Source organism: Gobius niger, assembly GCF_951799975.1.
Source record: "Gobius niger genome assembly, chromosome: 22".
NCBI lineage: Eukaryota > Metazoa > Chordata > Actinopteri > Gobiiformes > Gobiidae > Gobius > Gobius niger.
The window spans coordinates 4,019,975-4,045,473 of record NC_136873.1 but is presented as its reverse complement, the minus strand read 5'-3'; the positions used below and the strand labels follow the sequence as shown (position 1 = coordinate 4,045,473).

Below are 25,499 nucleotides of genomic sequence, written 5' to 3'. Positions count from 1 at the left end.
GTTATATTATCATTTTTCAACACTAGCCTTTAGCTCTAAGATAAAAGCTCCGCCCTTTACGACAGCTGGCGTTTCCTTTGGGGCAGGATTCACAGCGAACATGATGTTTGTAACACGTTGCTGTGACTCCATCAGTAACTCGTCCTCAACCAGATCCTGAGCTTCTCTTTATTTGTGTGGGGACCTGCTAATTGTGAACGTAAACGATCGCTGACAGGAAGTCCAGCGTCTGGCTGACTATCCAGGAAGACGTCACGTGGGGAAACTGTGCATGTGGCCCATTGCAGGCTAATGCTAAAGCTAATGCTAACTAGCACAGAAGCACATGCTGTACCCACTGAAACTACATTTATTGTAGATATTGATTAAATAAGAATAGAAACATACTTGGATTTACACATTAAAAATTGGTAACAGGAAAGATGGATGATATTTGCCCCCCCCCTCCCCCCTCCCTTCCCCAAACAGTTCATAGAGTAAAATATTGGAGAGAGAGAGAGTCACTGATTGGTTTAGATGGTGGGAAAGTCTCTTCTAAATGTAACAACATCTTGATTGTGATGTCATTGGACTGAACCATTAATGTGTGGAGAGTTTTTGTAGTTTGGTAACAGGAATGACAAAAACTTAAAAACAGTAAAATAAAACATACATTTTTATGAAGATTAGATTTTTTGATTTTCTTTTTTCTTTGTTAAATAATATTGTTGAAATTGTTTCAAAACTATAAACATCTAAATAATGTTATGTAATAGTTTTTAACAACTGGTTGTGATTGCCATTTTGTGGCTGTTTTTTTGGGACCGAAAGGCACCGGAATGACCCACAACATGCAGTGAATGTCATGTGTTGTAGTAAATGTCTTATTTTTGATGCACCACCACAGTTAGAGTGAGATTATTTTGTAGACAAAGGGTTTGGAGCTGTATAAATTGAGATAATTGAAAGCTGGATAGAGTGGCTGTTTTATTTTTCAGGTTTAAAAATACTAAAACCCTTAATTGTCCCACTTAAGGGGAGACACTACAGGCAAAACTCAATTATTTCAGTTTTCAGGTTTTGGGCCAAATTGGTCTCTGAACATACAAGCTTTCACCCGGAAACAAAAAACATGCCTAATCTTCACAAAAACATGTTTAAATATTGCGCTGATTCAATGTTCCCCCATAGACTTATATGGGAGAATGCAATTTCAAGGGCCTTTTTCTCAAAACACATTTTTCTGTCATTGTGGCGACACTATGTCCACGTCAGTTGGACCTAAAGACTTTAAATTTTCCAGCCTCGGACTGTACAATATTTGGAAGATTTTTTCAGAGGGATTTTTTTATTATTTAATCCCTTAAGCCCCATTTATTGAGTTTTGAATGTCAAAAAAAAAGGCGAGAATTACATTTTTGCACATTTTTCCACTAAAAAACAGCTTATTTTAAAACTAAACAAGAAATTCTAAATCCCCTCTGAGAAAGTCTTGGCAACTCATTTATTAATAAAATGAAACAATACATTTGAATGTAGCTCTATCATTATTCAGATTTCGTCGCCGAAAAGATGGGAAATTTGGGGCATTTTTAGGCATAAAACACCTTGTTCTTATATGAAAAGATAAAATGACAGAAAACTTGCAATGCATTTTTTCTAACATTTATGCCAGTGATCGACAGCAACAGTTTCAAATTGATATCTGTTAATATACATTTTTTCCCTATTCACCTGCAGTGTCTCGCCTTAAAGACACACTTATTTATAACTAGTTTTCAAAATCCCCAAGTGTCCAGCAGCCTATAGCTTTTTGGACACAGTGGCCAGTGAGGAAAAAGTTTCTGTCTCGCCCTGGCTTTCAGAGGTGAGTCCAGAGCGCGCCAGGAACAGCAGCAGCTCCCTGTCCCAGACCAGACCCAGACCCAGACCCACCTCCTGCAGCTGGTCCAGCTCCATCCTCAGCGCCTCCTGCTCGGCCTCCAGCTCTGCGCATCGCTGCTTCAGGCCGTGGTTCTCCTCCAGCACCGCCAGCCCGCACTCGGCCGCGCGGATCTTCTCCCGGTTGGCCTCGGCGAGCTCCCGGGTCAGGCGCTCCACGTCGGCGCGGCATTGTTCCGGAGTGTCCCCGCCGCACGCCGCACCCCCCGCGGCCATCTCACCCCCCCCACCGCCCCTGTCACCCCCCGCACCTCCTCCTCCTCCTCCCTCCTCCCGCTCCTCCGGCCCCCTGCGCGTGGCCCTGCCCCGGTCCTGATGCTGTGGACGGCGGAGGGAAGAGACTCAGCGGCGGCGCGTGGGGCCCGGGGACAAAGGCGCGCGAGGCACCGTGGCGTGTCCGTGGCGCTGGGAGTGCGCGCGGCGGGGGCGTCGGTCTGGAGACGGCCGAGCCACGAGCATCTTCCTCCGCTGTGTTTTTGCTTATTCACCGGTGTGGAGGAGACTGGGGCCGCGTCACCGCCACAGCGACACCTGCTGGCCAGCGCGCAGACCGGCCGTTTCGTCATAGTTTGGGACATCGGGCTTAATAAAAGTGGGTCATGTGGTTTTGGGTGATTCTACTACTACTGCTACTACTACTACTACTACTACTACTACTACTACTACTAAGACTACTTTCACATCCCCAAAATAAGATGAGCTCTGAAATGGTTTATGCTTTTTTATTAACCTCTAACTCCCGCCTGAACCGAGAGCATTTTCTCCAGTTCAGCTTTACCCAAATCCTGTAGGCCAGTGTAACACCTCATTTGAAAGTTAAGATCTACAAAACTCATCTAAATGGATCTTTTTCAGATTTTTTCAGATTTTTTTTTTCCATAATTTTTTTTTGGGGGTATTCAACTCATTTTTGCAACTGTTTTGTAATTTTTTTTCTTCATTTTTTTGTCACATTTTTGTCATTTTTTGTCGTTTTTGTGTCATTTTTCCGTCAATTTTTTGTCACGTTTTTGTCATTTTTTCGTAATTTTTTGTCAAATTTTTATCAGATTTTTGTAATATTTTTTGTGATTTTTTGTAATTTTTTTTGTCACTTTTTGTCAGATTTTTATCACATTTTTTGGGGGGTATTCAACTCATTTTTGTAACTGTTTTGTAATATTTTTTCTTCATTTTTTTTTTTTTCACTTTTTGTCACATTTTTGTCAAATTTTTATCAGATTTTTGTAGTTTTTGTGTGATTTTTTGTAAAAATTTTTGTCATTTTTATCACATTCTTTGGGGGTATTCAACTCATTTTTGTAACGTTTTTGTAATTTTTTTCTTCACTTTTTGTCACTATTTTTTGTTTTTTTTGACATTTTTGGCACCTTTTCATAATTTGTCATTTTTTGGTCAAATTTGTGTACATTTTTTGTGACATTTGTAATTTTTTCCGTCAATTTTTCGTAAATTTTTCGTCACTTTTTTGTCACATTTTCGTCTCAGTCTTGTCACTATTTTCACACCTTTTTTCCAGAAGCTTTTGGATTGGGGTAAAGCCAAATTGGAGAAAATGTGCTCGGTTCAGGTGGGAGTTAAGGGGTTAATGAAGTATGACTTTGAAATGTGGTTTAGTCCCATTGAATTTAATGTGGATGTGACCATCGTTTTATCATGATGCACCACATCATGATATAGTTATTTCGTTTAAATTTTGTCAAAATTATTGATTGAATTTTTTAAATATACAGTATATGTATATAATGTGTGTATATATATAATACAGTCGCGATCAAGAGTTTAACCTCTTAACTCCCGCCTGAACTGAGAGGATCTTTTTCCTCACGTTATCAGGTTTTTTTCCTATCATTTTTTTGTTGGGTATTCAACTCATTTTTGTAACTTTGTCATTTTTTTGGGTAATTTTTCATCACATTTTTGTCAAATTTTTATCATATTTTTGTCTCTTTTTTTGCAACATTTTTTGTCAATTTTTTGTTATTTTTTTTGTCATTTTTTGTCAAATTTTTGTCACATTTTTGTCATTTTTTTGTCCATTTTTTATCATATTTTTGTTTTGTTTTTTGCAACATTTTGTCACATTTTTGTCATTTTTTCGTCATTTTTTTGTCAATTTCTTGTGACATTTTTGCCACTTTTTCATCCATTTTTTCCAGCAGCTTTTGGACTGGGGTGAAGCCAAACTGGAGAAAATATGCTCGGTTCAGGTGGGAGTTAAGGGGTTAAAACCAGGTGCCTTATAAAAGCCAAATCAGTGCAAAAATGTGCATGGATTCAGTGTAATTTTCAAGTCAAGTGGACCCAAAAGTCAAGTGGACCCAAAAAAGTGTCAACTTAACCTTAAACCAGCCCAGTTTCAAAACCTTCACACCACCATCTCATAAAACAGACCCATCTGATCATCCAAGTCCCACCAGGTTTAGATTCGGATAAAATCAGGACTAACAAATCGATCTAAATGTAACTAAACTGAGTGGAGTGCCTTCATAAACCTGCAGAGGGCGCCAGAGGAACCTATGCTGCCTTTATGGGGATTTCACCCTCTGACTCAGTGGTTCTCAACCTTTATTGTCTTGTGTACCCCTTGGGCCTTTAAATGGTCGTCCGTGTACCCCCTACCTCAGGGGTGTTGCAGTTTATTTCGAAGTAGTTGCTTAAAAGTGGTATTTGTAAGAAAAAGGACAATGTTGAAGTCAAAATAAACCTAAATTTCTCCCAAGGCAACACATTTTACTGAAAAATATAGCTTTTCCTACAAAAAATTATGTTCAATTCCCCCCTTTTCTTCAATCTGCAATAGTTTCAAGTACCCCCTGCTAGGTCCTCGAGTACCCCTGGTTGGGAAACAGTATGAAAGAATGGTGGTAGGTAGATTTACTTAACCCCTTGTCTCCCACCTGAACCGAGCCCATTTTCTCCAGTTTGGCTTTACCCCAATCCAAAAGCTTCTGGAAAAAAGCTGTGAAAATAGTGACAAAACTGAGACGAAAACAATGATGGAAATGTGACAAAAAAGTGAGAAAAGTTTGACAAAAAAGTGACGAAAAATTGACGAAAAAATGACAAAAATGGGACGAAAAAAAGTCAAAAAATGAGACAAAAAGTGACCAAAAAAACTACAAAATATTACCAAAAAGTGACAAAAAAACTACAAAAAATTACCAAAAAATTACAAAAATGTGATAAAAAATGTGACAACAAATCGACCAAAAAATTGGAACAAATTAGGAAAAAATTACAAAAAAATTACAAAAATGTGACAAAAAATTGACGGAAAAATTACACAAAAATGACTTAAAAATGACAAATAATGTGATAAAAATGTGACAAGAAATGACAAAAAAATTACCAAAAAATACGAAAAAATGACAAAAAATGTGACAAAAAATCGACGGAAAAATGACACGAAAAAGACCAAAAAATTACAAAAAATTTGATTAAAATGTGACAAAAATGACAAAAAACTACGAAAAAATATGATACAAATTTGACAAAAATTTGACAAAAAATCACTAAAAAATCACTAAAATGTGACAAAAAATTACACAAAAAAGACACAAAAAAGACAAAAAAAATGACAAAAATGTGACAGAAAATGCCAAAAAAAATTAGGAAAAAGTTACAAAAATGAGTTGAAACCTCCCAAAAATGCTGGAAAAAAAAATCTGATTACGTGAGGAAAAATATCCATTCAGAATAGTTTTGTAGATCTTCGCTTTCAAACGAAGCGTCACACTGGACCTACAGGATTTGGGTAAAGCTGAACTGGAGATACTGCTCTCGGTTCAGGCGGGAGTTAAGCGGTTAAGCCCTGTAATTAAACACATTTTTGCACAGTGTGTGATGCAGCACCATGAACCAACAAGACGAGACGGGAGTCAAACTTGTGAACAATCTTTATTACAGCTTTAAAGGGACACTCTTCGTATTACGTGAATGAGAAACAAGCAGCCATTAGATCTCGCTACTTTTATATAAAGGAGTTCTCCAGCCGCTGCCGTGGACATTTTACCATCAAGGCGCTTCCCCTTCGCACATTCAAAGAGCCGTCTTCTCACGACAGATGGAACTGAAGCTTTGGACTTCGGCGAAACCCGGGTTAGCGTCGAACTCGCCGCGCTAACTCTCTAAATACAACGTACAATGTATCAAAAGTGGATGCGCGACATGTCCCTTTAAACATCCGCCTGAATCAGACGCTGAAATAAATAATACAAAGTGGTTTCCCATGCCCGATTGGCCGTGTGTCTGTGTGGGCGGGGTTTATTTGGCGGTGATGACCATGGGGAGGTCGGTGGTGAGGCCGGGCGGCGCCTGCTCGTCCGATAGGCTCTCGTCGCTGTCGCTCTCGTCCGACTGGCTGTCGTCGTCGGCGCCCGGCGTGGCGGCCGTGGCCTCCTCGCTGCTCTGGCTCTCCCCCTCCGGGCTCTCCTCGCTGGCGCTGGCGCTGGCGGCGGCGTCGTCCGCGGCGCTGGATTCGCCGGTGCCGTCGGCGCTGACACTGTCCGCCCTGAGACGCAGACAGAAGGTCAGAGGTGTTATGGGTGTTTTTACTTTTGTTTTATACCAGCACTTTAACAATACTTGAAAATGACAAAAAATCGACGAAAAAAAATGATGAAAAAATGACCAAAAAAATGATAAAAATGTGACAAAAAAATGACCAAAAAAATACAAAAAAGTGAGAAAACTTTGACAAGAAAGTGACGAAAAATTAACTAAAAAATGCCAAAAATGTGACAAAAAATTATAAAATGACAAAAAAATTGACAAAAAAATGGACGAAAAAATGCCAAAAAAAATGATAAAAATGACCAAAAAATAACAAAAAATGCCCAAAAAAAAGTGATTAAAAAATAACAAAAAAATAACAAAAAAATAACAAAAAAATGACCAAAAAATAAAAAATATATGTGATTAAAAAATAACAAAAAAATGACCAAAAAATGTGATTAAAAAATAACAAAAAAATGGCAAAAAAATGTGATTAAAAAATGACAAAAAAATAACAGAAAAATTTGATTAAAAATAACAAAAAAATAACAAAAAAATGTGATTAAAAAATGACAAAAAAATGATAAAAATGTGACAAAAAATGACGAAAAAAATACAAAAAAAATGACACAAAAAATACCAAAAAGTGAGAAAACTTTGACAAGAAAGTGACGAAAAATTAACTAATAAAATGCCAAAAATGTGACAAAAAATGATATAAAAAATGTGATTAAAAAATAACAAAAAAAAAACAAAAAAATGACAAAAAAATAAATAAAATATGTGATTAAAAAATAACAAAAAAATGACCAAAAAATGTGATTAAAAAATAACAAAAAAATAACAAAAAAATAACAAAAAAATGACAAAAAAATGACAAAAAAAATGTGATTAAAAAATAACAAAAAAATGACAAAAATGTGATAAAAATTGGACAAAAAATTGATAAAAAAGGTTTTCGATACCGATGCCTGAGCAATACTTTGTCCGATAAATACAAAAATATGTGTCATCTCGAACCAAAAAACCAAACAATAATGTGTGGAAAATCTGCTCATTTATCATATTCATCTAAAATGTCAAGAAATGGGTGTAAAATTTAGAATAATTTAGAAAAATGCAAAATTGGGGATTAAATTGAGGGGAAATTAGGAAAAGAATGGGGCAAACTGGGGTAACCTGCTTTCGATACTATTACTTCACCAGCAATACCTAAACCAGGGGTGCCCAAAGTGGGGCTCGCGGGCCAAAACAATTCTGTTGGCCCGCCAGAGAGTGACCTACTTTAGCGCTTAAAACTAACTCTCTTCCATTCATTCTCAATGGTAAATATGGATGCAGTACACTTTTTGACCACCAGCTTCAAATTGGCGGCGCTGTTTCACTCCTTTCACAAAGTTAAGGAAACACTGTTGTGGTGTCTTGGTAATTTATCAATCACAGAGTGTTGTAGCAGCAACTTTCACAGTTTTTAAATTTTTTATCGCAAAGGTTGTTGACGTCAACAACAGCATATGTTAAAAACTGACTTATAAAAGAATTGATGCTGAACTGACACTTTCAAAATAATCTAATGTGGCATTTTCTTTCAGTTAACGAATGAGGTAAAGTTACTGTAGGTGCTGTAGATACAGGTGTTGTTTTTTTGCACTAAATTGTTACAATGGTTGATTTTTTTTCTACTAAAACTAGGATTTTGCCATAACCATTTGTTTTAATATAGCATTTTATTTACATGGATAGAAACAAATGCAATTGTAGGCTATCGAAAAAAAATAAAACAAAGTAACTTTATAATTTGCAGTTATATGTGTTTTTCATGCTTGACATCGCCTTCACATTAACGAGTGCATTTTCCCCAGTTCGGCTTTTTATTATTATTTTTTTGATCGGTATCATCAGCAAAAAGAACGGGAAAGGTGGTCGTAGAAACAGAAGCAAAATCATTAATATAAATAATAAATAATAATGGTCCCAAAACTGAACCTTGTGGTGCACCATACTCCACGGAATTCCTTTTAGATTCATGTTTTTTTATACTGGGCTTTACCCAAATCTCAAAGCTTCTCGACTGGAGAGCAACAATGCAACGCCTCATTTGAAAGCTAAGACCTACAAAAGTGACGGAAACTTTTCGTCACATCGCCACATTTTTGTCATAATTTGGTTGTTTTTTAAATAATTTTACATTTTTCAACCATTTTTTGTTGTGTTTTTCTCATGTTTTTGTTGACTTTTTATCCTCTTTTTCTCGCTATTTTGATGCTTTTCTTTTTAGCTTTTAGATTTGGGTAAAGCTCGGTTGAGGCGGGACCGGTGGCCCTCGAGCCAGTGGTCCTTCTGTGCTCTTCCAGAATGGATGTATGGCCAGTCCGCCCCTGGGCATCGAAAACAGTATCGTAACAGTATCTCGCCCTACATACAGCAGGTAGCCTGGCATAAAACCAGACTGACTTTATTTATGTTCTATTTATATGTAAAGACAGTCTGGAATTGTGGTAATGGGACGCGATTTCCGAATTGAGATTCAAGGTGGGGCCAAAGATCGTAGTTTGAACGAGAGATAAGCAATCAAACACAAAGCGACCCACGCTCATTTAAAAAACAGAAGAAAGAGCACTGGTAAAAACATCGCTGTGTCGCGGCCGCCATTTTTCGCTGTTTTGGTTACGGGATGACACACCGCTAACTCCCGCCTCCCGTGCTGTGATTGGCTCCGCTTGATTTTGCCGGAGTCAGCGAATTTCAAATCCCACACTACCAGACTGCATCCCCCCAGGTGTCTCTGAACATGGATCAGTCTGGCTCGTGACAGGCTACCATAGATACAGACGGCATCTCGTCATAGAAGGGGGCGTGTCTTCGCCGAGGGGGAAAATAGAATCTTTAGAGAAACACAATTTTTCCTTCTTTTTAGCCATTTTCTGGTGGAATATGAACTTATTTATCACACATAATTAAAGTCAAGTGTAAATCGGGCCCATATGGATATTTTCTCACAGCAGATTGTTCAGTAGAAGTGAAAAAAACGGCAGTTGTAGCTAGTGCTAGCTAACCGTTAGCATTAGTCCGATGCGTTATTTATGTATTTATGTCCTGTTGAACCACTTTGCTCCTCCCCATGTCTTTGCATCTTTATTTAGTAGAAACTTTATTCATAATTCAGCGTTTGTTACAGTAGTTTTTGAATAATTAGAGAAAGTTTAGATATTTCTCCAAATTGTTTTCCCCCTTAACTGTTGTCAAACATGACCATATATGGGCGATTCCAGAGATGCCGTCTGTATCTATTAACAGCATTGCACTTTCACAAGTCGTAGCTATAAAGAAAATGTATGGATTAGAAAAATGATCATTCATATCAGTCACTGGGTCCATGATCTCTTTGTACAAGACCAAAAATTTCCTCAAAGACAAAATCATTTTTCCTCTATATAATAGTATAGGCCTTTAGAACGCTGTGATGTCACCTGCAACCCAGTCAAGAAAGTCAGAAAACTGCAGATCTTAATTAAAATGATGAATGTCTGAGTCATTAACTGTGTTGTGTAAAGAAAACCTTGTGCCACAGTTAAAGGGATTATACGGAGTTTACAAATGTTAAAATGATGTATTTCCCCCCCACATGTTCCAGCCATGTCCTAATGTGTAGAATGAGCTCAGACCTGTTACCAATACTAAAATATTGGTACGAGAAGAACCCGAGTCTTACTTGGTCTGCTCGTCCTCCTCTGCGTTCCCAGAGCTGCCGCTGCTGGCGTGGTCAGCGCCGGAGCTGCTGCTCTCGCTCAGGCTGCTCTCGCTCAGGCTGCTCTCGCTCAGGCTGCTGTCGTGGTGGAGAGAGGCCTGGCGGGGGCTCAGGTCCTGGGACGACCCTGACGAGGTGTCCAGGCTCTGAGTCTCCACGTCCGGAGTGCTGCTGTCCCCCTCCAGAAGCTCCTGGTGAACCTGGAGACCCTGGGAGACACACACAGGGTACTTGTACTTGTACTCGTCCAAATGAGGAAAAATACAGTTGCAATAGAATATCTGGAGTTGTAGTATAGTCGGTGTATCCTCGGCCATGTTTGCTTTTGTATATTCTGGCAGATATTCATTGAAATGGATAAGCCTCAACCTTTCAGCTCACGTTTTCACTTCATTGTGTAATAAAACCAATAAAATGTGATGACTGCAAACAATTAACCCCTTAACTCCCACCTGAACCGAGCACATTTTCTCCAGTTTGGCTTTATCCAAATCCAAAAGCTTCGGGAAAAAAGGTGTGAAAATAGCGACAGAACTGAGACGAAAACAATGATGATGTGACAAAAAAGTGACAAAAAAGAAAGTGATGAAAAATGGACGAAAAAATGACAAAATTTAACAAAAAATGATGAAAATGACAAAAAAATTCACGAAAAAATGACAAAAAAATTATAAAAATATGACAAAAAATGACTAAAAAATAACTAAAATGTGATAAAAATTTGACAAAAATATGATGAAAAATGACAAAAAAATGACAAAAAATGACGGAAAAAATGACAAAAAAAATGACAAAAATGTGACAAAAAAGTGACGGAAAAATGACAAAAATGTGACAAAAAATGATAAAAATGACTAAAAAATGCCGAAAAAACAACCCAAAAAATTATAAAAATCTGACAAAAAAGGACTAAAAAATGCTGAAAAAATATGATTAAAAATTACCCAAAAATAACAAAAAAATGACAAAAAAATGACAAAAATGTGATAAAATTAAAAAATGACGAAAAAATGACAAAAAAATGTCAAAAAATGACGAAAAAATGACAAAAATTTGATTAAAAATGATAAAAATGACAAAAAATTGATGAAAAAAATGACGAAAAAATGACAAAAAAAATGATAAAAATGTGACAAAAAATGACTAAAAAATGACTAAAAATGACCCAAAAATAACAAAAAAAATAACAAAAAAAATGACAAAAATGTGATGAAAAATGACACAAAAAAGATAAAAAAAATGACAAAAAATATGATAAAAATGTGACAAAAAATGACAAAAATGTGACAAAAAATCGACGGAAAAATGACACAAAAATGACAAAAATGTGACAAAAAGTGAAAAAAAAATACCAAAAAGTTACAAAAATGACTTGAATACCAAAATAAAATGATGGGAGGAAAAAATCTGATGACGTGAAGAAAAAGCTCCATTTAGATGAGTTTTGCAGATCTTAGCTTTCAAATGAGGCATTACACTGGCCTACAGGACTTGGGTGAAGCTGAACTGGAGAAAATGCTCTCAGCTCAGGCGGGAGTTAAGAGGTTAAAGTAAATACTCAAGAGCGTGTTATGAAAGTGGCGTCAGTGCGCTTAGCCGTTTACCTTGTACACCTTGAAGCTCTTGTGCACCTCGTTGCCGTGCGCGGGTTCGTATCCGCCCTTCTTGCTGCCGTAGTCCCAGGACTTGTGCGGCTCGGGCAGCTTGTGGTACGTCTTGTCCTCCACGTACACTACGCTCTTGTACTCGCCGGGGTACGAGCCCAGGCTGTCCCCGCGGCCCGAGTCGGCCGCGTCGTCGGTCACGATGGTGGGCTCCAGGGGGTCGGGGGTCGCCTCCTCCGCCACGGTCCCCTCGGTGACGTCGTCGGTCACGATGACGGGGGAGATGGTGGCGGTGGACACGGTGGAGGCCTCGCCGGACTCCGAGCTGCCGGAATCTTCCTCCGTCTCCTGCGACAGGTTTAACACCAGCGTCAGCACATTCGAAAAGAAAATACATAAAGAGCCAAAAGGGGGCAGTACACACGGTTTTAGACTATGTAAGTCCAAAATATACTACACAATTCAGTGGGAACAGCAGATAATACTCTAAAATCATCAGATATACAGTTTATAAGCATTGGTTTGATCTTTAGTTGCTCTTTAAAAGCCCTATACTGATTTGTTTTTTCTACTCCAAACAATGAAAGAGGATGCCACTAAATAAAAAAGTTGTGGTTAGTTGTAGCCCAAACTCATTCATAACCTTGCTACCATATTTGTAGCATCCCAGTTCTTTACAGGGACAAGTTCAAGGTCACATTTCACAACTTGGGTCACTTTCACAGAAATGCTGGAAAACTGCAGTTACACGTATGACCTGAGGTGGCAGTAGTGAGTATAAAATGGCCAGCTTGCATCTAGCCCCTTTAATGAAGAAGACAAATCCGACAAAAGGATAAAACTAGCAAGCCCCTCACTGAAGGACAACACTCACGAAAAAAAAGGTCATTTTCTCAATGATAGCATTTAGCCACTGTTAGCACAACTTTAGCTGGTATTAGCATAACATCTGCACGTTGCTAGCTCGTCTTTTAGCTGCTTCTTTCCTCTTGTTGTTTTTTTTTTACCTTGGCACCTCTGAATACTTCCATAAACCCACCAAAAGGCAATACTTTCAGAAAAGTTTCATTGTTGTTCCTTCAGTTATGTGTATCCCAGCATTGTGCGTTTGCTGCTACTAGTGCGTCCTATTTCTACAGGAAATGGTAAACGGGTAAAACCAGGTGAAGAACTAAATCAAAAAGGGGAATAGTTGTTCTTCTTTACGTGCTTTTAAACTCATCCTTGTTCTCAAACGGAGTAAAGAGATCCATGTACGAAGTGAGGAGATGTTGTCTACTTACGGACTCTTCCGTTTCGTCGTCATCCTCCGCCTCCTCTTCATTATCGTCATCGTCGTTGTCGTCGCTGTCCTGACTGTCCCCGCTGTCCGGGCTCTGGGTGGAGGCGGACACGGTGGCGGACACCGAATCGGACACCGAATCAGACACCGACTCGGACACCGACGCGACCTTCATCTGCACCTGGACCACAGGAGCCGCCTGCTACAAAAAAAAATCACAGAACATCACAAACACGTCACAGACAGTAGTACATTTTTGCTAATCATTTCATAACAACTGAGATAACTGGGATTCTTAGTGAAAACCTCTTTATCTTTCATAATTTGCGATGTTTGATGGCTAATGCTAACAGCTATAGGAAAAATACATTGAGCATGCTAACGGGCTCTTGGACTAGCTAACTTGCTAGCGGTCCGTATACACTGGAACTGAACACCGCTTTTTGCAAATGGGTCTATAGGCAGACATTTATTTAAGTTAATCTCACGTCAATCTCACGTCATCAGATTTTTTTTTTTTTCATCATTTTTTTGTTGGGTGTTCAACTCATTTTTGTCATTTTTTTGGTCAATTTTTATCACATTTTTGTCATTTTTTCCTCATTTTTTTAATCAAATGTTTGTCATTTTTTTGGTCAAATTTTTATCACATTTTTGTCATTTTTTGTCACATTTTTGTCATTTTTTTGTCAAATGTTTATCACATTTTTGTCATTTTTTGTCACATTTTTGTCATTTTTTTGTCATTTTTTTGTCAAATGTTTATCAAATTTTTGTCATTTTTTCGTCTTTTTTTAAATCAAATGTTTGTCATTTTTTTTGTCACATTTTGTCACATTTTTGTCATTAAAAAAAAAAAAATTATCAAATTTTGGTCATTTTTTAATCACATTTTTGTCATTTTTTTCGTACATTTTTTGTCCATTTCTTGTCAATTTCTTGTGACATTTTTGCCACTTTTTCATCAATTTTTTGTCACTTTTTTGTCACATTTCCATATTTTTTTTCGTCTCAGTTTTGTTGCTATTTTCACCGCTTTTTTCCAGAAGCTTTTGGACTGGAGAAAATGTGCTCGGTTCAGGTGGGAGTTAAGGGGTCAACCTTGGGATTAGGTTAATTTGGATTAGTTTAAGATAGCGTTGTCCTGCGGAGGTGACATTTCCTGTGGAAAAGTGGAGCTCCACTGATCACGTGCCCCTCCATCAGCTCCTCCATCAGTTTGTCTAGGTCTAGGTCCCTCTGCTGCCCCCTGGAGGTCTCACCTGTTCTCCTGAGTCCTCGGGACTCTCGTCAGAGCTGCTGGACACTGATGGACGCTGAAAAAACAGCAACACAACAAGAGTCAATAATACAGGAACGCACTAGAAGAGTTTTTTTAGTCTTAGTCACAAGTGTAGCATTATTAAGAGTATAAACAAATGCTATCTGTGCACATTGAATGAAATGGAACCAGGGACCTTTAGACTGGCGGAGATAGCCCTGTTTACTCCACTTTAAGGGTATATGTGGGTCATTTACCGAACAATAGGGGTTATGCGCTAACCACTTCCGCATTCCACTTAGCGAGTGAACCACCTCCGGTCACCGTGTTATATAATAGGAGCAAGAACTTTTTAGCAGCTGAAAACACTGTCACTTGTTTTACACATTGGAAAACGGGTCAAAATAGCTCCACTACGTAATTTTTATCACATTTTTGTCATTTTTTTTGTCATTTTTTGAATCAAATGTTTGTCATTTATTTGTCACATTTTTGTCATTTTTTTGTCACATTTTTGTCACATTTTTGTCATTTTTTCGTCCATTTTTTCGTCCATTTTTTATCATTTTTTTGTCACATTTTTGTCACATTTTTGTCACATTTTTGTAATTTTTTGTAAATTTTTTGTAATTTTTTTGTCCAATTTTTATCACATTTTTGTCATTTTTTCGTCATTTTTTACATCAAATGTTTGTAACTTTTTGTCATTTTTTATCACATTTTTGTCATTTTTTCGTCATTTTTTTAATCAAATGTTTGACAAAAAAATTTACAAAAAAATTATTTAAAAAAATGTCAAAAATGTGACAAAAAATTGATTAAAAATTGACGAAAAATTGACTAAAAAATGACAAAAATTGTGACAAAATGTGACAAAAAAATTACAAAAGTGTGATAAAAAATGACCAAAAAAAATACAAAAATGTGACAAAAAAGTGACAAAAATGTGACAAAAAAATGATTAAAAATGGACGAAAAAATGGACGAAAAAATGACAAAAATGTGATAAAAAATTACAAAAAAGATGACGTGAGGAAAAAGATCCTCTCGGTTCAGGCGGGAGTTAAGAGGTTAACCAATAGGACACGCTAAAGTGTATTTTTTTATCCCATTTACACATCAGATTTTGAGTCCCTAAAACTGTTATTCACGCAATTCCAAAGAGAAATGTTGGTGCCCACAAATCGGCAAATGCCATTTTCCAGCTTGCGCTTATTTAGCACCTTTAGTTTACCGACCTGTACGGATGAGGACTGTGACTGTGAGACCAGAGCAGCACCGGGACGCCTCACCTGTGGGACAACGAAAAATAGGGAAAGAGTTAGGACGTCCACTGCTCTGACGGATCATGAAGTCAACTGAACAGAAAGGCTTTCACTCACCACCTCTTCAGAGCTCTCTGAACTGCCCAGGGAGACCTTCCTCGCCTGCAACAGTCAAAGAGACAGTCATTTACAGCCCCAAAACCGTTCATGCTTTTGTGGTTTTTGGGTACTCTCTGTGTGATGAGTGCGTTGCCCAATTGTTACAGAGTTTTTTGTAGAGCTGTGACGTCACCACTTAAAGGTATTCTAATCAGTGTCTCCTCATTTTCAACACAAACTGTTTGAATGTTAGTTTATCAGCGGTTTCTCCTACAGGAAAACAACAGGGCAGGAAGTGTGAGCTGAAGGGACAGGAAGTGTTCATTCCTGGTGTTTCTGGTGTAATGGTTGTGAGTTGTGGGCGTTACCGGGCGACAGAGGACGGCGGCGAAGAGCAGAGCGAAGACGAGGACCACCTTCATCATGTCGTACACTCCAACTGCAACACAAGCACAGCACGGATGTTTACTGTGACCATGGCAACAGCCAACGTGTGAACAGGGGCTACACCAGGGCTAAAGACGGTCTAAACCAGGGCTATAGAGGGACTAATCCAGGAGTAAAGGTCTAAACCAGGACTATGTGCACCAGGGCTAAAGAGGGACTAATCCAGAAGTAAAGAGGGTCTAAACCAGGGCTAAAGAGGGTCTAAACCAGGGCTAAGGAGGGACTAATCCAGGAGTAAAGAGGGTCTAAACCAGGACTAAAGAGGGACTAAACCAGGGCTAAAGAGGGTCTAAACCAGGGCTAAAGAGGGTCTAAACCAGGGCTATGTACACCAGGGCTAAAGAGGGACTGATCCAGAAGTAAAGAGGGTCTAATCCAGGGCTAAAGAGGGTCTAATCCAGGGCTAAAGAGGGTCTAATCCAGGGCTAAAGAGGGACTAAACCAGGGTTAAAGAGGGTCTAAACCAGGACTATGTACACTAGGGCTAAAGAGTGACTGATCCAGAAGTAAAGAGGGTCTAAACCAGGGCTATGTACACCAGGGCTAAAGAGGGTCTGATCCAGAAGTAAAGAGGGACTAAACCAGGGCTAAAGAGGGTCTAAACCAGGGCTAAAGAGGGTCTAAACCAGGGCTAAAGAGGGTCTAAACCAGGGTTAAAGAGGGACCTATCCAGAAGTAAAGAGGGACTAAACCAGGGCTAAAGAGGGTCTAAACCAGGGCTAAAGAGGGTCTAAACCAGGGCTAAAGAGGGACTAATCCAGAAGTAAAGAGGGACTAAACCAGGGCTAAAGAGGGTCTAAACCAGGGCTAAAGAGGGTCTAAACCAGGGTTAAAGAGGGTCTAAACCAGGGCTAAAGAGGGTCTAAACCAGGGCTAAAGAGGGTCTAAACCAGGGCTAAAGAGGGACTAAACCAGGACTATGTGCACCAGGGCTAAAGAGGGACTGATCCAGAAGTAAAGAGGGTCCAAACCAGGGTTAAAGAGGGTCTAATCCAGGGCTAAAGAGGGACTAATCCAGAAGTAAAGAGGGTCTAATCCAGTGCTAAAGAGGGACTATGTACACCAGGGCTAAAGAGGGTCTAATCCAGGGCTAAAGAGGGTCTAATCCAGGGCTAAAGAGGGACTAATCCAGAAGTAAAGAGGGTCTAATCCAGGGCTAAAGAGGGTCTAATCCAGGGCTAAAGAGGGTCTAATCCAGAAGTAAAGAGGGTCTAATCCAGGGCTAAAGAGGGTCTAATCCAGGGCTAAAGAGGGTCTAATCCAGGGCTAAAGAGGGACTAATCCAGAAGTAAAGAGGGTCTAATCCAGGGCTAAAGAGGGTCTAATCCAGGGCTAAAGAGGGTCTAATCCAGGGCTAAAGAGGGTCTAATCCAGGGCTAAAGAGGGACTATGTACACCAGGGCTAAAGAGGGTCTAATCCAGGGCTAAAGAGGGTCAATCCAGGGCTAAAGAGGGACTATGTACACCAGGGCTAAAGAGGAACTAAACCAGGACAACAGAAGGACTAAACAGAGCTAAACTATAGCTAAACCAGGACAAAAGATGGACTAAACCAGGACAAAAGATGGACTAAACCAGGACTAAAGAGGGACTAAACAAGGACTAAAGAGGGACTAAACAAGGACTAAAGAGGGACTAAACTGGGGCTTGTCCATTAAGTTATACCAAGCACATCCGGTGTGGGCCCAAAAACACGGCTTGTACCCAGGGCGACCCTTGGAGATCCTTTTGTCTTCAATAAACAAAGTATTTGTTCTTTTTAGTACGGCAATAGCAAAACAAAAGCAAGAAAATCTCAAATTGACCAAATCCGAGCATTGCAAACGGGGCAACCATGTTTGGGAAGAAGCGAGAACCATAGAAATGGTCACATGGCCACAAAAGTACAAATGCTGGCTCCAAGAGGCAGGAGTCAGTCAGCTCATATAAATGCAGTATACAGGCCCACACCTAACTTGTTTTTGTTTTTGTGACATAATGTTCTTTTTGCCCCATAAAAGGATGTTGTAAAAGGTGTAATCTGTAAAAAAAAAATAAGCCTGATGTGTGAAGTTTTCATTGTGGAATATTAAGTTGGTGGACTTTTCAGCGCTTTTTACCCTGTTACATTGTCAATATTTGGATTAAGGTCGATATTCCGATTTTTCTGAAACCTTTGGACTAACCTGAGCAGATTGAGTTACACAATACACATGGTCATTGTAATCAAATGTGAAACACCTCGACGGAGAACATCATGACACCATCTCAGTGCTTTCTAATGAACAACTAGCTCCCTCCTCCTTCCAAACGTGTGATGCTGCGTCTGAGTGTCTCCATGTTTAGCTCTGCTCAAGCCCAACACACACCTGAACCAGGGCCAAACAGGGACTAAACCAGGGCTAAACAGGGAGTAAACCAGGGCTGAAAGAATGTTAGTTTGGATGAGGATATCCCTACAAAAAGTAAATATCAAGCATTGGCTTAAATGACTTGAATTGGGGAAATGTGTCTTGTTTTGAGCGGTTTTCACTCATTTAGACGCTTTTCCTGATCGGACCAAGTTTGCTTTGCTTGTTTGAGGACATTTCAGACCAGTTCTAGGGTAAATCTCGCTTGAAATAAGAAAGTCAAATTGCCAATGAGATAAGACCAATTTTCTTACCCCATTGGCAAAGAAAATGACCTGAAATAAGGACGAAACGTATCGAAACGAGTCAGAAACATCTCAATGAACATCTCAATTTGAGCACAATAACCCAAATTTTAGTTGTTTTGACTAGTTAAGAAGTTGTTGGGCATTTGTCGTAGATTATTTCACTTGTTCTGAGATGTTTCTGACTCGTTTCGATACATTTTGTCCTTATTTCAGGTCATTTTCTTTGCCATGTGACAAAAATGTGACAAAAAATAACCAAATAAAATGACCAAAAAATGACAAAAAATGACAAAAAGTGACAAAAAAATGACAAAAATGTGACAAAAAAATACCCAAAAAATGAAAAAAAAATGAAAAAAACAAACAAACAAAAATGACCAAAAAAATGACAAAAAAATGACCAAAAATAACAAAAAAATAACAAAAAATAACAACAAAATGTGACAAAAAAATAACAAAAAAATAACAAAAAAATAACAAAAAGTGACAAAAAACGTGACAAAAATGTGACAAAAAAATGACAATTGGTCTCATCTCATTGGCAATTTTACTTTCTTATTTCAAGCGAGATTTACCCTAGAACTGGTCTGAAATGTCCTCAAACAAGCAAAGCAAACTTGGTCCGATCAGGAAAAGTGTCTAAATGAGTGAAAACCGCTCAAAACAAGAAACATTTCCTCAATTCAATGCTTGATATTTACTTTTTGCAGTGCTGAAGCAAAAGCTTATGAGCGCCTACCCCCCAACTCATGTTTTGTCTCATCAAAACAGACCTGGAGCCACTCTCAAATGATGATCTTTGAATCCTCCTCTAGTTCCTCTAGCTCACAGAAAGCTCCTATGTATCCATGAAATACGTTCTTCACCTCTCCATCTCCAGATAAACTTCATCTTTTCATCGCGGCGTAAAAACCCTCTCCACAGCTTCACTTCAGCCACACACAGTGAAACTCCTAGATATTTAGTTTTCTCCTGAAAGCTCAGCGACACATAGAGAAACTCGTCCCACACTGTAGGTTCTACTAAAGCAGGTCCTGCACGCGCCTCTCCGAGCCTCGTGGCCTCGTGGCAAATATAGCTCCCCACGAAGGGCGTGTGGAAGCTGCGGCTTCGCTTTCCGCTTTTAACCCACCCAATTACACGGTACCAGCGTCATTACAGGCTCCTCTGCAGCCCCCGAACGCACCAGAGCCCTCGAACGCACCACGGGCCCGAGGAGCGGGTGAAATAACACGCTGCTGTTTTCTTGTGTTTTTTTTTTTTTTTATTGTGTAAAAATGACCACATCCTTTTGGGAGTCCTGGGTGAGTTCTGGGGATCAGGGCAGGGCCGTGGGTTTGAGTCCAAGATCAAGGCTGGTTATGAGTTGAAAGCCTGTGTTTTGAGAGGTAAAAGTCAGGCTGGGAAAGACAAATGGTAGTTTGTGAATGTACCTTCACTGACAGAAGCAATAAAACTGATTCTGCTTCTAAAAAATCTGTCATTATTCCAATTTAAATGTTTTGTGATTCTGTTGTTAAGTGTGAAAACTGATATTCACGCTTTATGGGCTCGATTTGTTGGACTTTTTCAGACTTGTTCAGATTTCAAATGAGCTATTTAAGAGTGAAGATGTTGTTTACACAATGTGGGAAAAATGCATTTGGAGATAATGGCCTTGGACATTTAAAGAAATTTCCGATAAATCTGTGGAAAAACATTGAATCAATGCAATAATGAAGCAGCTGAATATGCATGAGTCACTTATGTGTTTCTAGTGTCTTTCAATAAAGGTCCTATACCTGATTTTTATATTTGTGGTGTAAAATCCTTTAAGTAACAGGGACTAAACCAGGGCTAAAGAGGGTCTAAACCAGGGCTAAAGAGGGACTAAACCAGGGCTAAAGAGGGGCTAAACCAGGGCTAAACAGGGACTAAACCAGGGCTAAACAGGGACTAAACCAGGGCTAAACAGGGACTAAACCAGGGCTAAAGAGGGACTAAACCAGGGCTAAACAGGGACTAAACCAGGGCTAAAGAGGGACTAAACCAGGGCTAAAGAGGGTCTAAACCAGGGCTAAACAGGGTCTAAACCAGGGCTAAACAGGGTCTAAACCAGGGCTAAAGAGGGACTAAACCAGGGCTAAACAGGGACTAAACCAGGGCTAAAGAGGGACTAAACCAGGGCTAAAGAGGGTCTAAACCAGGGCTAAACAGGGTCTAAACCAGGGCTAAACAGGGTCTAAACCAGGGCTAAAGAGGGACTAAACCAGGGCTAAAGAGGGACTAAACCAGGGCTAAAGACGGACTAAACCAGGGCTAAACAGGGACTAAACCAGGGCTAAAGAGGGTCTAAACCAGGGCTAAACAGGGTCTAAACCAGGGCTAAACAGGGACTAAACCAGGGCTAAAGAGGGACTAAACCAGGGCTAAACAGGGACTAAACCAGGGCTAAACAGGGACTAAACCAGGGCTAAACAGGGACTAAACCAGGGCTAAACAGGGACTAAACCAGGGCTAAAGAGGGACTAAACCAGGGCTAAACAGGGACTAAACCAGGGCTAAAGACGGACTAAACCAGGACTGAACAGGGACTAAACCAGGGCTAAAGAGGGACTAAACCAGGGCTAAAGAGGGACTAAACCAGGGCTGAACAGGGACTAAACCAGGGCTAAACAGGGACTAAACCAGGGCTAAAGAGGGACTAAACCAGGGCTAAAGAGGGACTAAACCAGGGCTAAAGAGGGACTAAACCAGGGCTAAAGAGGGACTAAACCAGGGCTAAAGAGGGACTAAACCAGGGCTAAAGAGGGACTAAACCAGGGCTAAAGACGGACTAAACCAGGGCTAAAGAGGGTCTAAACCAGGGCTAAAGAGGGACTAAACCAGGGCTGAAGTACATTGTAAAAAAAGAGAAATTTGGGGTAAAATGAAGGCTAACGTCTGCATAGCCTGGGCCCATGACTCAAAAACAGATTCTGAATCTCAGTGGAACTCTCCTCATTAAATGAAGGTCAAATTAATAAAACAACTTTAATAAAGATGAATAAAAATAATCCTCTGAGGTGCAGAGCTTGGTCAGCTGATCATTACATGTTAATGAACAGGGGCGGACTGGGACTGAAAATCAGCCCTGGACTCTGACCAGCCTGGCCCAAATTAGCGTAATTGTGACACTTCCACAAATACATATGTTAACCTCTTACCCCCCGCCTTAACATTAACGAGTGCGTTTTCCCCAGTTTGGCTTTTTATTATTATTTTTTTGATTGGCATCATCAGCAAAAAGAACGGGAAAGGTGGTCGTAGAAACAGAAGCAAAATCATTAATATAAATAATAAATAATACTGGTCCCAAAATTGAACCTTGTGGCACACCATGCTCCACGGAATTCCTTTTAGATTCATGTTTTTTTTATACTGGGCTTTAACCAAATCTAAAAGCTTCTCGACTGGAGAGCAACAATGCAACGCCTCATTTGAAAGCTAAGACCTACAAAAGTGATGGAAACTTTTCGTCACGTCTCCACATTTTTTTTTTTTTTTTAATCATCTTTTCAATCATTTTGTTTTTCTCACGTTTTTGTAGTTTTTTTTGTCCGTGTTTTTCTCATGTTTTTGTTAATTTTTCATCCCTTTTTTCTCGCTATTTTGATGCGTTTCTTTTTAGCTTTTAGATTTGGGTAAAGCTTAGTTGAGGCGGGACCGGTGGCCCTTCTGTGCTCTTCCAGAATGGACATACGGCCAGTCCGCCCCTGATTGTAGCCATGGGCTGATCATTTCCACACTCACAAACATTCATCCTGGCTCTCGAGGGGGACTCTGTAGGAGGAACCAGAGTACAGGTCACAGAGAGATCACGCAAACTCCCGCCCCCTGAACTACACTGTTCCTCACCGAATAGATTGACAATAAAAGAATCCGACTTGTTGTTGTGAAAATGACCCGAGATACACCAGTTTCCACGACAACCTCCTCACAGAACAAAAACCAAGCCCACTTCTACGAAATGCTGAGAATTTACTACTCTCCTCCCTCCGCACTCTGTCATTTCAGCCCACAACTTCCTCCTGCTGGGTCGGGCCAATCAAAGCCGCCCCCACGTCCCGCTCCGAGCCAATCACGGGGCGGCTCGCTGCTGCCGCTGCCGTAAAGTCTGGAAGGAGAAGTGCTCATTTAGTGCGGCTGTAACTGAAGCCCTGCGCCGAGAGGAACATGCAATAATAAAACCATGTCCCATTGTAGGCCCCACAGGCTGCACGAGAGGGCGACCGGGCAGTGTGGTCTGGGACCGGACCAGGACCGGGCCAATACTGGACCAGGTCTGACACAAACTGTGCACAAGCGGCTCACTACACTGGAAAAATACATTAACAAATGAGACCTCAAGTGGGACTGACGCAGGACTAACCCTCTCAGGATTAAACCGTGGGCACTAAAAGGAAGAATGAATCATTAATGAAACCAGTGACAAAAACATGACTTTTGAATTTAGGATTTAGTAAAGGAAAACAAGGGACACAAACATTTAGAACATAACTACTTTTATAAACCCCCACCCCAATAAAATAAAATAAAAATTGAAAAATTGAAAAATTGAAAAATTGAAAAATCGAAAAATTGAAAAAAAATGAAAAAAATTGAAGAAATTGAAGAAATTGAAAAAATTGAAGAAATTGAAAAAATTGAAAAAAAATTGAAAAAAATTGAAAAAAATTGAAAAATGTTACAATAAAAAATGTAAATTACAGGACCGAAATGCGTCTTTGCACCACATTTTCCTTTCTTTCTTTTACACAACAACATTCGGATTTTCCAAAAGTATTTTCAATATCTTTTGGTGTGTTTCATTTGTCCTCTGAGGTCGGAACTCGGAGGTGGGAAAGACGTTTTTTTCTTCTTCAGTGTTACAGTTTTTAACCCCTTAACGCCTATTGGCGTAAATCGGCAACATACCTCTTCTTGCCAGACTGTGGCTAAAATAACGCACGTTTTCCCTTGATACCTGTTTGCGCACATCCATGCCGTACCTAGGAACGTTTTGCAAGCACTAGTTTCTCGTAGGACCGGTCAGAGAAGGAACCACAAGCGGGTCATGGTAGCTATTTAGCGGAAATAGCATTTCTGCAAATCGAGGCAGCAACTTTGATGAAATCTTCAAATGTAAATTGAGTTGTGCTAAAATAAAATTATGCAGCAGCTCCTTGTTTCCATCTTTAGATTATTGATTGGAATGAACTTCGTGTGATGGATTTTTTTTTTGTTATTTGAAGATTTAGGTACGTTGCCAATCGGCAACATCAGGCCATAAAGGAAAACTGCAGTAGCTCCATCTGGTGGCCACAGTGACCGCATTTTAGTAGTATTTAGATGTATTACAGTGCTAAAACGTTTTTTAGAACATGCCATTTTAGTGAAATTCTATAATCATTGTAACAATAACATACAAAGATATAAAAAAAAAAGTTAGCCCTTTTTTTACACAGAACAAAATGAAACCGTTGGTGTTGTTTGCAAAGCGACCACAAGGTGGACCTACTGGACCACAAACAAGAGTTCCACGTCCGAAAATAATGTGCAATTATAATATAATTTGCAAATAAGTAATGGTACATAGAGGTATCTGATGTACAATGTATTATAAAACCTCAGGAAAGGGAGCAAAATCTGATAATTAGTCATAAAAATTGTAGATATTTTGTAGATAAATTGTCTGCACCTTTATAAAGTGCTTTTTTTTCTCCTCCCTACATCAGGTGATGAAAGCAGCAGCAGCAGGGAAGGCACTGATGACAGGAACAGCAGTAATGAAGATGTTACTGAACATCCTGATGCCCTTCCTGTTACCAGTGCTGCTGCTGCAGGACGGCATCAGCTGCTCAAAATCAACACTTTGCAAGAATTTAGTGAAAAGCGTTAGCTCTGTTTACTGTTCTAATATCCTAACCTGAATACACAAGTGTTCAGTGTATCTTACAGTGCATTTACATTTGTAATAATTGTGAATAAATACATTTTGTCATTTTCATACATTTACAACTTTTGCCTGTTGTTGCCGAATTACAACATACCCAAAATTGCACTTATGCCTGTTGTTGCCGATTGGCAACATACCTAAAACTATATCTATACTATGTGCGACATAAAAATTTACAATCTCCACTTAATTTAGCATCAGCTTGAAAGCAAAAACACTGATAATAAATTTTTTTATATAATGGGAAATTAGTTCAGGCGTTAAGGGGTTAAGGACAGTGGTTGAAATCAGACAAAATATTGACTTAGGGTGAGACACTGAAGTTGAATAGGGAAAACATGTATATTTATAGATATCAATTTGAAACTTTTGCTGTAGATCACTGGCATAAATGTGAGAAAAAAATACATGGCAAGTTTTCTGTCATTTTATCTTTTCATTTAAGAACAAGGTGTTTTATGCCTAAAAATGCCCCAAATTTCCCATCTTTTTGGCGACAAAATCTGAATAATGGATAGAGCTACATTTACATTTATGGTTTCATTTTATTGATGAATGAGTTACCAAGACTTTCTCACAGGGGATTTTGGCTATCTATATTAAGCTGTTTTTTAGTGGAAAATTTTGTAAAAATGTAATTTGCGCCTTATTTTTTGACATTCAAAACTCAATAAATGGGGCTTAAGGGATTGAATAATAAAAAATCCCTCTGAAAAAATCTTCCATATATTGTTCAGTCCAAGGCTGGAAAATGTGAAGTCTTTAGGTCCGACTGACGTGGA

General features: G+C 39.3%; 3 protein-coding genes across 3 annotated transcripts in view; 1 reads left to right on the top strand and 2 right to left on the bottom strand.

The window, feature by feature from the left end:
• The window catches only part of LOC306981554 (protein bicaudal D homolog 1-like), a gene marked incomplete at its 5' end in the record, with an annotated part of 33,503 nt that extends 31,367 nt beyond the window's left edge, over nucleotides 1–2,136 (bottom strand). The window contains one exon of the mRNA XM_079581161.1: nucleotides 1,915–2,136. Within this exon, the coding sequence (XP_079437287.1) occupies nucleotides 1,915–2,136 (222 nt within the window). The remainder of the gene's footprint in view (nucleotides 1–1,914) is intronic.
• Nucleotides 1–25,499, top strand: part of LOC306981663 (ephrin-A5b-like) — a 276,183-nt gene that overhangs the window by 29,198 nt on the left and 221,486 nt on the right. The gene's annotated exons all lie outside the window — the stretch shown is intronic.
• LOC306981552 (uncharacterized protein) lies at nucleotides 6,187–16,111 on the bottom strand (the record flags this gene model as incomplete). The annotated part of the gene is made up of 8 exons (XM_079581159.1): nucleotides 16,045–16,111; nucleotides 15,695–15,739; nucleotides 15,551–15,604; nucleotides 14,314–14,367; nucleotides 13,053–13,253; nucleotides 11,770–12,117; nucleotides 10,130–10,374; nucleotides 6,187–6,433 (listed from the first exon to the last, which is right to left on the bottom strand). Exons 1-8 carry the CDS (start codon nucleotides 16,099–16,101, stop codon nucleotides 6,187–6,189), a joined length of 1,251 nt encoding a protein of 416 aa, XP_079437285.1. The 5' UTR covers nucleotides 16,102–16,111.